This window comes from Asterias amurensis, chromosome 7 (genome assembly GCF_032118995.1).
Source record: "Asterias amurensis chromosome 7, ASM3211899v1".
Lineage (NCBI taxonomy): Eukaryota > Metazoa > Echinodermata > Asteroidea > Forcipulatida > Asteriidae > Asterias > Asterias amurensis.
Window position 1 is genome coordinate 12,267,391 of NC_092654.1, and position 16,495 is coordinate 12,283,885.

The 16,495-nt window shown below is 38.1% G+C and overlaps 1 protein-coding gene across 1 annotated transcript in view; it reads left to right on the top strand.

Moving 5' to 3' along the window:
• LOC139939642 (DNA ligase 4-like) overlaps nucleotides 1-16,100 on the top strand; it is a 30,425-nt gene extending 14,325 nt beyond the window's left edge. The window contains exons 19-27 of the mRNA XM_071935687.1: nucleotides 756-835; nucleotides 1,714-1,819; nucleotides 2,304-2,453; nucleotides 3,200-3,378; nucleotides 5,271-5,319; nucleotides 5,955-6,116; nucleotides 7,866-8,003; nucleotides 9,789-9,898; nucleotides 11,705-16,100. Of these exons, the coding sequence (XP_071791788.1) occupies nucleotides 756-835; nucleotides 1,714-1,819; nucleotides 2,304-2,453; nucleotides 3,200-3,378; nucleotides 5,271-5,319; nucleotides 5,955-6,116; nucleotides 7,866-8,003; nucleotides 9,789-9,898; nucleotides 11,705-11,858 (1,128 nt within the window). The 3' untranslated portion in view covers nucleotides 11,859-16,100. The remainder of the gene's footprint in view (nucleotides 1-755; nucleotides 836-1,713; nucleotides 1,820-2,303; nucleotides 2,454-3,199; nucleotides 3,379-5,270; nucleotides 5,320-5,954; nucleotides 6,117-7,865; nucleotides 8,004-9,788; nucleotides 9,899-11,704) is intronic.
• Nucleotides 16,101-16,495: the final 395 nt, after the last annotated feature.

The following is a 16,495-nucleotide window of genomic DNA, read 5'->3' on the forward strand; positions in this document are numbered from 1 at the left end:
TAGAAAGCTTCCCTTAAAATACTGCTTGCTGGGGTGTTGGTTTTTTTGTGAGAAATTAGTAAAACAGTTTCACAACAGTTTAGCATGTTTATAGTATTTACTTGACTCTTCTGAAGACAGTGCTTCGTGATTTTCACTGTTTTCTAAAAAACTTAATGAATTATGAAGCTGAAACAGGTAAATTATATTACACCATCTTCATTCACAGTGAGTAGGGAGTCATGTCATGGACAAAATACTTTATAGACAGTGGACACTATTGGTAATTGTCAAGACTAATCTTCTCACTTGGTGTATAATAAAACAAAACAAAACTGTGAAAAATTGGTCGTCGAAGTTGCAAGATAATAATGAAAGAAAAAACACCCTGGTTACACGAAAGTTGTGTGCTTTGAGATGCTTGATTTCAAGACCTCAAATTCTAAATGTGAGGTCCTGAAAAAATCGTGGAAAATTACTTCTTTCTCGAATACTACATTACTTCAGAGGGAGCCGTGTCTCACAATGCTTTATACTATCAACCTCTCCCCATTACTCATTACCAAGTGAGGTTTTATGCTAATTTAATTACTAATAGTGTCCAAGTGCCCTTTAAGGTCAATAATCTAAAGATCTCTAACCCTCGCCTTCTGTAACAGTATTTTGGGTGTTTTTTTATACTAATTTTGCCTATAAATCAGAATTACATTGACCAAAACCATCCTTTGAACTACTGCTAAATTTGAAAATAAACAAGTTGCTGTTGTTTCTCGCAGGAAAAACCTGAAATGTACGTGAAGCCAGAAAACTCTTTTATCCTTCAAGTGAAAGCCACAGAAATTAGCTCATCGTCCAGGTAACCATTTTGTCTCCATTTATTCATTTTGTTTTATTTTACTTTTTCAAAATTTTCTAAATGCAGTTGTATGACTTTCAAAAAAACAATTTTTTTTCAGGAGAATTGTTTGAAGGTTTTTTTCTATAAATGGGAGACTTTTAGACAGTCCCTTTCAGAGTTTTCAGTTGAAGTGCGCATGCTCAGACCTACACGCGCAAGTTCTGAACATTTGAGCGCACACGCTTAGAGCCTTGCAAAGGATGACAGTGTTGTCTGCTGCCGCCAGCGTCTCAAAAGTCTCCCGTTGCTTTCTAATGGTTGTATCAATATTTTACTGTCCATAACACTAAGCATTTGAGAAAGAAACTGCTGATTTCATACATATATGCTAAAAACAAATAACTTACATATTTGTTTTTCATACAATTGTATTATTTGTTAAAGGAACATTACAGAATTGTTTTTTTCTAACAAAATAGTTGCTGGCAGTGTAGGCACTTTATGTAATCCACCATATATATGAACTGACAAACTTGTAGAAGTTTGAGATCGATTGGCCATCTGGGTCACGAGAAAATAGAGAAAACCTATTTAAATTTTGTATTGCATCGATGCCAAAATAAAAATGAATAAAACGCTCACTATGAGCGATAAACTCCAAACGCGAAGTTAGATTATTTATTTCTCATCAAATATGACATTTCAGACAGAAATATTTCAAGGGATGATTTCAACTATCATCATCATTAGACTGTGTAAAGTTTCATGTTAATCTGTTATCTTCGCGATTTTTGTTTCTTACCAATTCTGTAACGTTCCTTTAACCATTACCGGTCACTAACTGTATTTGTGCATTTACTTTACTTGATGACAAATGATGGGATTCCTTACCTTAGTTATCCAACGGGCTGCACGCTTCGTTTCCCGCGGGTTGAGAAGGTCCGAGAGGATAAAGAATGGCATCAGTGCATGACAACAGAGGAACTGGACAACCTCAGACAGGTCAGTAACTGGAACCATATGGAACCAATGACTAGTAAGAACAAAAGAGTAGGCAGCATGGTCTTAAACGGTTAGTTAAAACTGACAGGATCGTGGCCATGCGATAATGGGCCGAGCCAAAGGAAAGGTCCTTTATCACATGGCCTCGACCCTGCAAGGTTTTAATCGGCCATTTGTTTCGAAGTTTCGTTCTGGAACTTTTTTTTTTTTTTCCCTTGTAAATGAAATTGCATTCGAAAACTTTTTCTTGAAAACCTTAATACTGAGCTGATTTCAGTTGTTACAGCCAAAATTTAGAAAATCGTGGTAATATGGTTTTTTTTAAGAAGAACAGTACGGTTTGTTTTAAGAAGAGCAGTACACTGTTCGAAATGTTGAGATCAAATCGGCTTTTTCAGAGCCAACACTCCTTAAAAGAGATTTATAACATGGTTGTACCCGCAAGTTGACTACTGTTATTAATAGTTTATTCTTATTTCTGAAGTCTTCGGAGGGGAAGTTAGCAACAAGGCATGCTGGGATGGGCGTTGAAGATGAAGTCCCAAGTAAGAAGAAGAAGGCATCTTCTAGGATCGCCAAGCCAGTGGGAGTAGCTGCTCGCTTCATGGCAGCTGATGTGTCAGAGGTCACAAAGGTACCGGTAGATGCTTTTTCCTTTCATTCTCTCTTCAATGGTGAACTTTCTAATATGTTTAGTAGAAGGACACTTAGGCTGTGTCCGAAATGGCAACTTCTGCTACAGCTACAGCTACATAGATCAGTGCATCTATAAGTGTTTATAAATAGGCAAATCTAGCCGTAGTTGTAACCGGAGTCACCTTTCCAGACATGGCCTTACTGAGTAATTTCATCAGGGCCCAGTTTCATAAAGCTGTTTGTAGGGCAGAAAATTCTGCTTAGCAAATTTCTTGGCTGAGCAAGAAATGACTTGGGTACCAGTCTCAGCAATAGTAACTGTATGGTATTCTTGCTGGTAACCTTCTTTTGCTAAGCAAAAGTTTTTTGTGCTTACAGGCTTTCTGAAATTGCACCCTGGTTAGCCTAGTGGTTTTCCTTGAGTCTGGCTACGTCCAGTAGCCTTAGATCTCAAAGCGCCGCCTTCTGTAACAGATCTAACTTCACATTTGTCGCTATATCATCTAGATAATTCCCTAGTGCTTATATGGTTCCAAGCTCTCCAACCACCATGGGTACTACTTTTGCTGTCGCCTGCCAAATCTTGCCAAAGTTCCCTAGCCAGATCTGGGTACTTTGGATCTTTTCCAACACCTTCTAAGCTACCATTGTCATCACTATTATTACTTGTAATACTATCTTCCACAAAACAACAGCAGCATGCATAGCTGAGCTCTTCTGTCTTAATCCCCCCCCCCCTCCTAGGTATCTGAGATGTTTGCAGATCGTGAGTTCTGTATCGTCAACAATCCCACTAGCCACTCTAAGGCTGACTTGGAGAAGAAGATTGTTGAGTACGGAGGACAGGTGGCGCAGAACCCTGGCGGTGAAACATTCTGTGTCTTGGCCAACAAGATCAATCTTAAAGTCAGAAACATTATCAGGTAAAGCATCTTGTTCTCTGTATGTGTCACAGGCTCACTGGTCTGGTTGGCATAGTGGTGTTTTGCCTCGCCTTCCGCCTCTGGGACCCCGATTTGAATCCCACCGGGGCACTGTGTGGATGGGATTTTCACTTCCTGTTCTACTGGGCGGTTTTCCCTGGAAATAATTCTCTGGGGTTTTCCCCTCCCACATCTTAAACTGAAATGTATTCATTGTCTTCTCTTCTCGTTTGGCTCTAATTTTGTTGTGAATTGTCTTGTATGTTACTGTGTTATTCAATTATCATTTTAAGTTTTATGTATTGATTTAATATTGTTTGGACTGTAAATATTCAATTGAAATGTCAAAAGTCTAAAGCATTGAGAATATTGATCCAGATGCAGGTTTGCTGAAGGGCTTGCCGTTTGAGAATTCTACAATGATCTCCTCCCTCCTGCCAGACGAGGGTTTGGTGACCAAGTAATATGTGTCATTTTCTCCCACTCTGACTACTGGTTTTCACACATGTACTATTCCCCCACTTTTTGATCAAGTAATATTTTGCTTGCTGTCTTTAATTTTTTTTACAGATTTGAGGCAGACAAATCTACATGTATTTGCAATGTGTATAATTTCCTTATTGATGTTCTTTTCATTTGTCCAGGTTGTTTTCTGATTTATAATTATTGTTGTTTGATTGTTGTCTACTTAGGTTTTGATGTGTTTATCTAGTAAATTTTCATGCGATTCGACCTTTTTGGGTCACAATGTGCTAATGTTAGTTATACCATTAACACAGTTTTTTTTGGGTGGTGCAGCAATATTTCTTTCATCATTTTGCATGACAGTTACAGGGATTGTCCTTTATTTTGTCAGTAGACTTGACTCAAGTCCCAATATTATCACACAATACGGAATACGGAAAAATATAGCGCTTCTGAGTCCCATATCCAACAAGGCCGAAGGCTTCGGCCGAGTTGGACATGGGACGCAGAGGCGCTAAATTTTTAGTATTTCCATGAGCGCCCATGTGATAACGTATTTATCTTCAAGCAAACTTGGCGCGTGACATAGAACACACAATACGCATGTTAGTGATATTAGCCGTGCAATATAGGTTTTTATCACCACTCCATTCTGCCAATCTGATTGGAGGATTAGCGCGTACTTGAAGATAAACTGTTTTGTGATGCTCTGCATTCCAAAACCTGTTCCGCATGTGGGACAGGGACTTGACGATGTTGCAGTCGCCTGGTATGTAAATGTATGTTAGGGACCTCTCACACGAGAATGGGACTTGAATCAAGTCTACTTTTGTCAGTGACTAGCCAGCAGAAACATGTTAACTTGCTATTTTGCTAGTGCTAGCTTTTTCACTTGTCCTTATTTCATATTGAACAGGGACGCTTTTTAATATTGAACAAGCCAGCCGGACCACTGGAGATCATTTTGATTGGTCCTCTGGTGCTGTAACCAGAAAATCACTGTAACTGAGAACGCTGTGTATCCAATTTGTGATTCTTTTTCTGTGTATGAAATGTAAAATTGTACATTTATTTGTCTAATTTTTAAACTGTCAGCTTTTGGTATATGTAATTATGAAATTATTTGTTATTTTTTTACAAGGTCTTATTATTTATTTTACATATACATGTAGATGATGTATGTTTCAATTTATGTGCCTTATTTGGGTGGTCAATTAATTATTTTGAGATTTTTCCAAGTTTTTAAGACAACTTGTAGTTATTAATTTTCTTTGTCGTCTCACTTTCTTAGGCTTAATTTCATGAAACTCCTTTATGTCCCTTTATAGGACACATCTTATTGTGACTGATGTCCATCGTTAAAAATTATCTTTAATTGTTTCTTTTAATTATTTTTATTAACAACAAGTTTGTATACCTTTTTGTAGCTCTGACATCTATGATGTTGTCAGTACGGACTGGCTGTTAAAGTGTTTGGTGAGTTTTCTTGATACAGAGTGCGTCTTCTTAAAAAAAGAAAAGGCGGGGCAACCACAACTTAAAGACACTGGACACTATTGGTAATTGTTAAAGACCAGTCTTCTCACTTGGTGTATCTCAACATATGCATAAAATTACAAACCTGTGAAAATTTGAGCTCAATTGGTCGCCGAAGTTGCGAGATAATAATGAAATGAAAAACACCCTTGTCACACGAAGATGTGTGCTTTCAGATGCTTGATTTCGGGACCGCAAAATCTAATTCTGAGGTCTCGAAATCAAATTTGTGGAAAATTACTTCTTTCTCCAAAATTACGCCACTTCAGAGAGAGCCATTTCTCACAATGTTTTATACTATCAACCTCTCCTCATTACTCGTTTCCAAGTGAGTTTTTGTGCTAATAATTATTTTGAGTAATTACCAATAGTGTCCACTGCCTTTAAAAGAAGAAGAAAAGAAAAACAAAGCAATTATAATTTAAACCACAATATAGTTCCTTACAAAATTTGAAAGTTTTAGTGTCATTTTTCAGACATACATTACATTGTCAATTGGCCCATATTAATCATGTCAGGTGAATTTCAAAGATATTCCATTGAAACATTTTGTTTGTTCCTGACTTTTCTCACAGGATGCACAGAAGTGCCTTCCATGGTTACCAAGTCACATGATCCACGTCTCCCCGGAGACCAAAGTCCAGTTCTCTTTGCTGTATGATCGTCATGGCGATAGCTACACTGAGGATGTAGACACTGACAAACTCAAGGAAATATTTGAGAAAGTTGGAAAGGAGGTAAGAAGACATGTTTTGCTCTTGACAAAATTTGGATTCTAATTTTTGTGGTAGTTGCACAAATATTTTAGAAATTTTCTCAGGAAATTTTGACCTAAACGGTTTTGCGGCTGCTAAGAAATGTGTGAAATTGTCACACTTACTGAAGTTTGGTCCTGCAAGAAGCTGTTTGAACTAAGCTTGGGCGATATAACGATATTATCGAATATCGCGATTACTAATTTGGAAACGCTTTGGTTTTAATCGAAATATCGATATACCGCGATATCTCGCGATATATCCGATATCGATTAAGTATCGCAATATCGCGATGTATTTCCTAGCTGAGACATCTTGCACCCCATAGGTTTGGAGTAAAACCAGAAGAATAGGTCATTAGAACACCTCTCTTATGCTATGACTGTCTCTTCTACACTTTTTACTGGGAGTTTGAAGACGGATGATGTCAAATTTAATTAATCGCGATTATATCGAATATCGCAAAATATATTCGGCGGTATATCGTGAATAAAATAAATCGATATCGCCCAAGCTTAGTTTGAACCAGGGAAAGGTTTTATGACCTCAACGATTTTGTGGCTGCTGAAAAAAATGTGTGAGCTTGTCATCAGACCCACTTGAGTTTGGTCCTGCAAGTAGCTACCTGGACCATAGAAAGTTTTGTTTGATGGATACTGTCCAGATCCAATAGATGTTAACGTTCCCTTCCCCATATGCTTTTTTTGAACCTCTCCTGTCCCCTCTTACAAAAATAAAACTTAATCATTTGGGTCCATTGACCTCAAATATTTTGAGGCTGCTGAAAAAAATGTTTTGAACTTGTCATCAGACTCACTGATGTTTTGTCTTCCACGTAGCTGTCTGAACTAGGGAAAGGTTTGATAAAAAAGTGATACTTTCCAGATCCAATAGATGTGTGGGAACTTTACTCTCCCCTGATGCTTTTCCCATACCTCTTCCTGCCCCCATGCTAAAATTAAAACTTATTCATAATCACATTAAAGGATGACCGTTGTGGAGAACATCCCACAAACCACAGTCTTCTTGACGTATGTGTGAACTTGTCAGACTTACTGAGATATTGGTCCTGCTAGTAGCTGTCTGTCTGAATTTGACTTTTAAAATTATACTGTCCAGACCCAAAAGATTTAAACTTTACCTTCAACAGAAGCTTTTTCCACACCTTTTCCTGCAAATAAAACTTATTCAGAGTCACGTCAAAGGATGACTCTACATGTGGAGACCGTCCCACAAACCACCGAATTCTTGACATATTATAATAATAGTAAGACGGCATTTGTATGACGCACTTTCTCTGTTTAACATTCAAAGGCGTATGTGTTTTGTGATGATTCTTTCAAGATCCAATAGATGGGAACTTTAGCTTCCCCAGAAGCTTTTTTTGTTGTTGAGCCTCTTGCTAAAATAAAAACTTACAGTCCTGCTGGAGGAACCTCCTGGTTCTAGTGGAGAGCGTCCCACAAACGACAGTCTTCTTTACGTATGTGTGGACTTGTCAGACTTACTGAAGTTTGGAGCTGTCTAAACCAGGGAAAGGTTTTAATTAAAAAAACTATATTTTCCAGATTCAATAAATGTGACCTTGACCATCCAATCCCCGGAAGATTTTTCCAAGCCTCTTCGTAAAACTTGTTCAAAATCAGTTAAAGGATGACCCCTTGTGGAGAACGTCCCACAAACCAGAGTTTTTCTTCTTTTACCTACGTGTGTTTTATCACCTTGACACAGGGCACCTACCCCTCGTTAGGAAATGAATCCATAGCCGAGCTAGAGCAGCAGTACTTCCCAGGGGAATCCCCTCTAGGGCTCTTCAGGTTGTGCAAGGTCTACATGGATTCGTGTCTGGTCATTGGTGATGAGTCAACTGTAAGTACGCAAGTAACAGTAAGGGCCAAATTACATAAAGCTCTTTAGCAAAAAATACTGCTTAAAGGCAGTGGACACTATTGGTAATTACTCAAATTAATTATTAGCATAAAACCTTACTTGGAAACAAGTAATGGAAAGAGGTTGATAGTATAAAATATTGTGAGAAACGGCTCCCTCTAAAGTGACATAGTTTTCGAGAAAGAAGTAATTTTCCACGAATTTGATTTCAAGACCTCGGATTTTGAATTTGAGGTCTCAAAATCAACCATCTAAAAGCACACAACTTCGTGTGACAAGGGTGTTTTTTCTTTCATTATTATCTGGCAACTTCAACGACCAATTGAGCTGGTTTGTTGATTTATGCATATGTTGAGATACACCAAGTGAGAAGACTGGTCTTTGACAATTACCAATAGTGTCCAGTGTCTTTAAAGGATTCGGGTATTTTTTCAAAATGTCCACAGATGTACATTAAACTTACACAGTTTGAAGATAATGATAGTAGAAAGCTTCCCTGAAAATATCACCTACCGGGGTACTGTAGTTTTTGAGAAATGAGTAAAACACAAGTCACAAAATAATTTTTGTTTATATGTAAATCTGTGGACAATGTGTTTTGTGTTAGAAAAAAGTACCAGGACCCTTTAATGAGTCAGCTAAGTTTCTTTGCTAAGTAAAACACTTCATGGAGCACAAGTTGCAAGAATGTTAAGTTGATGGATTATTTGCTGGTTACCTGTTTATGTTAAGCAATACTTTCCTGTGCTTAGCAATTCATTGTGCTTACATGCTTTTTGAACTTGGAACCAGGGCCCATTATTTAGCATGTGTAAGCACAAGAAAATCTTGCTTAGCAAGAAACGGGTTACCAGCCAATATTCTATCAAGATTACATTGTTGCGACTGGTGCCCCACTATTTGTTTTTGCTTAGCAAAGAATTTCTTTAAGCAGTATCTTCTGCTAAACAGCTTTATGAAATTGGACCCCTGTTGATCAGCTGTATGCTAACATTATAGTATAATCAGAAATATTAGAAGAAAACGAAAATAGTTTAAAGCCATTATACACTTTCGGTAAACAGTATTGTCCAAGTCCCACACTTTGTGTATCACAACTTATATATAAAATAACAATCCTGTGGAAATTTAGGCTCAATCGGACATCGGAGTCGGGAGAAAATAACGGGAAAACCCACTCCTGTTTTCGCGTGTTTCGCCGTGTCATGACATGTGTTTATAACAAATCCGTAATTCTCGTTAACGAGAATTTATATTGTTTTACCGTTTTCTCAAAAAGTAAAGCATTTCATGGACTAATATTTCAAGAGAAGTCTTTCACCATTACCTTCTGTAAACCCTGTAAATTATTTGTAAATCTGTGAACTTTTTTTTTTTTTCTGTACCGAAAGGGTCCAATGGCTTTAAAAGGATTTATTGTTGTAAATTTTGTACCAATGCTTATTCTCCTTATTAGAGCAACATTTATCATTAAGAAAATTATGTGTTATTTTTTATGCGAGGCAAGATACATTTTGGGTGAACCCTTTTTTAATACACCAAACTCGGGTATCAAAAGGCCTGAAAATTCATGGCGACCATGGCCGCTTGCCCTGGTCTTGGCCTCTGGCCTAATTAAAAGTTGTCTATAGACTTTCTAATGAAAGTGCCCTTTTCAAAATGAGAATGGCCTTGCCCTCTCAAAGATGAAATTCCAAGCCTGTATCAATGATTAATGATCCTCTGTTAATTGTAATGAGTTATCATCATGTTCTCTCTTTGTAGCATATCAAAGACTGCAGTCTGGACTTGGTCACCTTGGAGCTACGCTTCTATGGTGCAACCATCTCGACCAAGATGGACGAAGATGTCACACACGTAGTGTTGGATAGAATGTAAGATTTCATAATTCATTTACAAAAATAATTTATGTAAAATGCATTCCAGAGACTTCACTAATAGGAGGTCTTAAACAGCCGTTTCAAAGCGGCAGGGTTTGACCGTGTGAACAAGGACCAAGCCGAAGGTGAGGTCCTTTTTCGCACAGCAAGGTTAAAATGCAATTTTTTTTTTAAGCAAAATCAAGTTGGAAAACTGGACAAAAATTCTGAACATTTTATTTCTGTCTTGTTATCGGGCCTCGTTAAGCGAAGGTCAAAATTGCATTGATGCTACATGGTTCTGTACTAAAGTGTTCTAATAGGAGACTTTTGAGACGCTTGGTGGCAGCAGACTTACCAGGTAAAATTCATTGTTCTTGGTAATGTGCGCATGCTCAGAACTACGTAAACAATGGAAATTTACCTGGTAAGTCTGCTGTCACCTATCGTTCCAAAGTCTTCCATTTTTCGTAACATGAGTCTCACAACAAGAGGAACTACTGCTTTATGTCCAATCTGAAAGGATAGAGCAGTTATGGTTTAAGTGTCTAAGCTTACACTACAGACCTACAATTTCAATTAACATGAAGGAAACAGAAAGTGTAAAATGAGCAGTATGAAACAGAATATTACATGAACCACAAAGCAAACTCTTGAAAAGATTAAGTGTTCTAGAACTCTGGACATTTGATTCCAAAGATCTTTTTCAAAGTCACTTTTTCTTGGTGTACTGGATCGAGGCTTTGTTATGCTGTAATCTTGACAGCAAACATTACTTGAATAACCACATGCATGCTCAGAATAACTTGTGAAAAAAACAAAGTGTGAAAGATCACATGAAACGTGGTGTTAAATGAACTACGAAAGTAAACTCTAGAAAAGATCAAGTGACCTTGAATTCTGAACATTTGACCTTGAATTCTGAACACTATTACAAAGATTTGTTTCAACTTCTTTTTTTAAAGTTGTATTTTAATCTTGTGACAAATTATGCATGCTCTGGGTATTATATGTAGAAAGTTTGCATCCAGAAAAAAAGTTTGGGGTTGAAAAAAAGAAAGATTTACAAGTGCAAGACTTGAATCATCGGCCTCCGGATTAATCTGCTGGGGCTTTACCAACCATGGTGGCATGGTTGGTGAGTGCGTAAAGCGCTCACCTCTCACCAAGGTGACCCCGGTTTCGATTCCCGGTTGGGGCTCATATGTGAGTTGACTTGTGCGTTGGTTCTCTGCTGTGCCATGAGGGTTTTCCAGAACATCCGGTTTTCCTCCCTCGGGAAAAATCAAACACTTTCGATCTTGGCTGTGCTCCGTGGTCATAATGGGTTGATGTGGCTGGCAGCCAAAGGCGCCCTTGCATGCCTGCTTCTCGAACACGTTGTAGCCGCGTCCTTAGCAATTCAGCTCTTAGCTGCGAGTAAGGATGATTAGCCCCTCCCCCCAATTATTATAAGCTATCTAGCCCTATGATGGCAGTTTCCCTATTGGATGAAGATCTTTGTTCAGCGGTGCCTGTCTGAAGCCAACAATTATTTTGCAGGAATCTCTTACTCTTTATTCATTTGCCAAAAACCATGTTATATTAACCCAATTAATAGGCCTACACCAATAGAGAGACCGTGTTTTTGCACTTATTTGTAAACATTATACAGATTTCACAATATTACAAATAATAATCATAATAATAACTAGTTCTTATAAAGCGCATTTCACAATAACGTCTCAATGTGCTTTAATAAACCTTAACATTAAGTTGTTAAAGTATTTTCCTTAAGCAATTACTACCACACTGAAATAATGTCTACTTCTCGTTTTACAGAGACAAAACCCGTCTTCCTTCCTACAAGTTACTGATGAGAGAAAGGCAGCGCAAGTTCCACCTTGTATCGCCGGAATGGGTGTATGCTTGTATCGACTCCGGCAAAATACTATCAGAAAGACGGTTTGAGTTGGGACTTTCAGCAACAGTCTAGACGAGGTATGATCATGGTAGGGAGACGTTTTGTTGTCCATGTCAGTTTTTGTACAAAAAGTGTTTCCATGTGGACAGGAAGTAGTTGACGTGAAATCAAAACAAACAGTGGTTCACTCTCGGATGTTTTGATTTGTGAGGTCTTTTCACTGGAGTGGATGGATGGCAGGGTGTCATGGTCGAGCATCAAATTCAAGTTCTGGTGGTAAAGTCATCGGAGTGGTTCGAATCCTGTTGGTGATGCGTGTGTACTTGAGCAAGATGCTTTTACTCTAGTGGCTTCTCTTTACTTAGAGGTATAAACGGGTACCTGCTCGACTGCCTGCAAGGGTAAAGGTTGACATTGTGTTTGTAAAAGCCTTCTGAGCAGTCTGGCAACCCAGGTTGCATACTCCCGAGGGAGCTGAGAAAGAATAAAAGGAACGTTGATAGTCCAATGACCACCGTTGATAGCCACAATAATGTAAAGCGCATTGATACGGTTATTGTAAAATGCGCTATATTATGGTACTTCTTGCAGAAGAATTACCGATAGGTAATAATTTAATCTCTCTCATTTGAATCCTAGGTTGTTTTAAAACTCCAGTAAATAGAGGCTCAAAGGTCAAACTGAGTTTTGTAATGCACACATTTTCCAATAGATAGAGCCCTTATGAAAGGGGGAAAGTCTCTCACCTCGCAATAAAATGGTGTAAAATTTCACCGCTCTCAGTAGTTAACTTTGCCCTTAAACCTTGTTGAAAAAAATAGCAGAACAATTTGAAGTAATACATATTTCAGTGGGAAGGAAATTCTGCTTAGCAGAAAATTACGCAGAAAATTACCATGGTACCAGTCGCAGCAACAGTTACTGTATGGTGTTTTGGCTGGTAATCTATTTATGGTAAGCAAATGTTATTTGTGCTAAGCAAGTTTTTATGCTTGTACAGGCTTTCTGAAATTGGGCCCTGATAGTTTGTTAATTGAAAGTACAGCTAGTCAAGAACCAACACGGTCACTGACCTGGATGTATCAGGGAAATTGGAAATGAAGGAATAAGTGGCTGTTAGAGTTCAATCTTTCCAATCAAACATCTTGAAGAGTTGTTAAGAGAGGAATCCTGCCTGTCCCCTAGAGCAGAATGACCTTTTATTCATCTGTGGAAAAGGAAGAGGACTTGATGACCCAGGAACTCAGAGGTTGTTCTTTATAACTTTTTCTTTTTACTTGATTTTTTTTCTCTTTTTTTTCTTGGACAATCTGGACTTTGTCATGTCTGTTCTGCAAATTAACTCTGTGTCACTGGACTGTTTCTTCAGGAAGTTGCTTCTTGTAAGACAGAAAGCTCCATCTGGGGCTGCTCTTTCAGACGAATTCAAGGCTCCACTTTTGGGACGATTCATATTGCTTCGGGTGTCAAAAGTATCGCAACTGAAATGGGCGAGCGACCAGAATGCAATGCACCTTATTCCAGTTTTCTATTTTCCTCCCCCAGAAACATATCATTAAAGTACAGATAAATACATCTTATTAGTGAACATTAAACCCGTACATCCCAATTGATTCTGACCAATGGCATTTGTGTTTTACTAGAGTTTTTAAAAATGGCAATTAATGTGCCAAGTCTAGTCATTGTGGAGCTTGAAGATGGAGTGTGAGCGGCACTTGTAACCAACCTTACAACAAGTAAAGGGTTTAAAATGTCATGGCTATTTAAAACTTTTTTACCACAATCCATTTTCGTTGGTAAGCACTTAGGCCTATATCTTATCTTATTCCCTAATTAGTTGTTTTCATTTGCAACTTTGCAACAACCGAGTTTTCAAATAATGCATTGCAAATTGTAAGTAGTATACATTGTCTTCACAAATATTTACAATTTCTATTATGTAGGGCCTGCATTTTGCCGTCGAGACTGGTCTTTGTCGAGACTTTCCGTGGTCTGTCTCGAGCACGCAACATGGTCTCGGACTGCCTGGTGTTGACTATACAACACTGCTTACATATTAATGCAAAATACACTTCCCTTCAGCAACAGCAATTTAGTTATGTTTTTGTATTTAAACCTTGAAAACATTTGCATTTTTGTTTGTGCAAGATGTTATCTCATCGTCTGACACAAAACAAAGTCTGGTTGTGATTGTTGTATGTGACTAATCTCTGTCTCAGGATAATAGATCCCCTGCATGACGTCGGAGTTTTGGCTGGGTGGGGTCAAAGGACTGTCTATCAATTCAATTCAATTTAACTTATATTTACAATTCCGTACAATAAGAAAAGACAAAATCATGTGGACATAAATGAAGTAGCATACAAGCAAAGAGTAAACATGACCAACGATAATTATACTGAACAAAAACGTATAAGTTGTGAGTTTAGAAGGCTGTTCAGTGTGACCTTGTACATTTTTTCAGTATTCTGGCAGGCAAGATACTACAATGGTCCTATGGGAAAGTTTACATTTTGTGTCATAATTTCCACATACAACCAAGAGTTATGAAAGTAAAAGCTGGTCAAGTTATGAGATGTGCCCCGGGTCATCATATCAAAAGTTGATAAGAATTGGACAGTGCAATCTCCATAAAATATAAGATTTTATGTTTTCTTCCATTGAGCTGTGTACAAATCATGCCTGCAGAAAGTCCAGGCTCTGTGACTCTTTTGTAAACATGTCACAGGTCACATCGTCTATATGACGATGCTTGTGGGGAACAGCCATAGACAAAAACAAAACAATAAGCAAAGACAACATAACCAAACCCCAAATGGATGGGAGAGAATGCAAAAAGCACCAGTAATGAGTTAAATCTGTAGATTGTGTAGCATTGCAGGCCTGTAAGCTTAGTTTTTGAAAGGGCGAGGGCACCAAGGCATTTTCTCCTTGGTAAAGGGCACCCTATGAGGAATTTTTTAATTTCTACTGGACCATTGTTTGGGAGTTGTGGGTGGCGCATGCACGTTTCCCAGAGCTACAAACTCGACCTGATTCTGCAGAAAGTTCCCTGAAAATAAAGTCTACAGTTCCATTTTCTAATGAACATATTTGAAAATCTCCATGATCATGGAAACTTTTAAATATCTCCCTGATTTCAAGATGCAAATGTTGGCAGCTCATCAGGGGTCGATTTTACAAAGGACTAAGGATAGGAGAACCTTTTGGCTAGTCTTAAATCTCTGTAATGAGACTAGTCTTAACTCTCTGTGAAATCCGCCCCTGGTTTCTTTTCAGCGGTGGGGTATATGTCCCATTGTTCAATACATGGCCTAGACTTGATGACAAGTCGTTAGGCTCTGCCTATTTGTCTGCCGTTCATACAACAGTCACAGTGCGATTATGCACATGCAACGGTCGTAGGTAGCACGTGGCAGCTCTACACCGCGCTTAACAATTACGGTCTTGACTTCAAGACTATACATGGCCCAATTTCATTGAGCTGCTTTAAGCTCAAATGGTAGCTTAGCACAACCAAAATATGCTTACTAGAATAAGGATGCCAACCACTGCTGTTTTCAGTGAACAGTGAATTTACTCTCCTGAAAACAGTGATGTACTTGTAACTCCTTTTAATAAAAACTTGTGTTGTAACATACTGTAAAAAGTTAATAGGGTTTATAGTTTTATATGACCACAAAATTTGACAAATTAAACTGTGTGTTCGAATTTTACGCTTTTGTATATTTTGATATTTGTATTTCATAGAAACAGAAAAAGATACATCTATAAAAACTAATTAATAATGAAATGTTTATGATTATTTCTCATGAGAGCAAAAGCAATAGGCCTTGTCATGAAATATGTAAATGTCTCATCACAGTATCTGTACGCATGCGTGATTGTTTTAAAGGCAGTGGACACTGTTGGTAATTACTCAAAATAATTATTAGCATAAAACCTTTCTTGGTGACGAGTAATGGGGAGATGTTGATGGTATAAAACATTGTGAGAAACGGCTCCCTCTGAAGTGCCATAGTTTTCGAGAGAGAAGTGATTTTCCACGAGTTTGATTTCGAGACCTCAGATTTAGAACTTGAGGTCTAAACGCACACAACTACGTGTGACAAGGGTGTTTTTTTTCTTTCATTATTATCTCGCAAGTTCGATGACCGATTGAGCTCAAATGTTCACAGGTTTTATGCATATGTTGAGATACACCAACTGTGAAGGCTAGTCTTTGACAATTACCAATAGTGTCCACTGCCTTTAACATATTTTTGAGACGGGCTAATTTAATTTAGAAGTCAACGATTGCAAGATTGTCTGAAATAAAACAACCCATTATATAAGATTCTTTTTTGCGGTTCTCCTATTTCTATACATGTAATGACGCTGTTAATGGTATTTCCTTGGTGTTTTTTTTAGAGTTGTTACAAAAGGGTTGAAAGTATGGGTTTTTTCGTAACGACCGTCCAAATTACCTCGTTGTAACCGTGTTTTCGCTACTACCCAGAATAGACTTGACTCAAGTCCCAATCCTATGAGAGTCCTTTTATTTTCAGTCACATCGCCAAACATTAGAAAATTACCCCAACCTGTGCCGCGCGCCGAATCTCGGGACCACAAGCTACATTTTGACGGCGGATATGCTAAGGGACCTCTCGTACGAAAATAGGACTGGAATCAAGTCAAGCTACATGTACTACCGTGTTCGCCGTGTACTC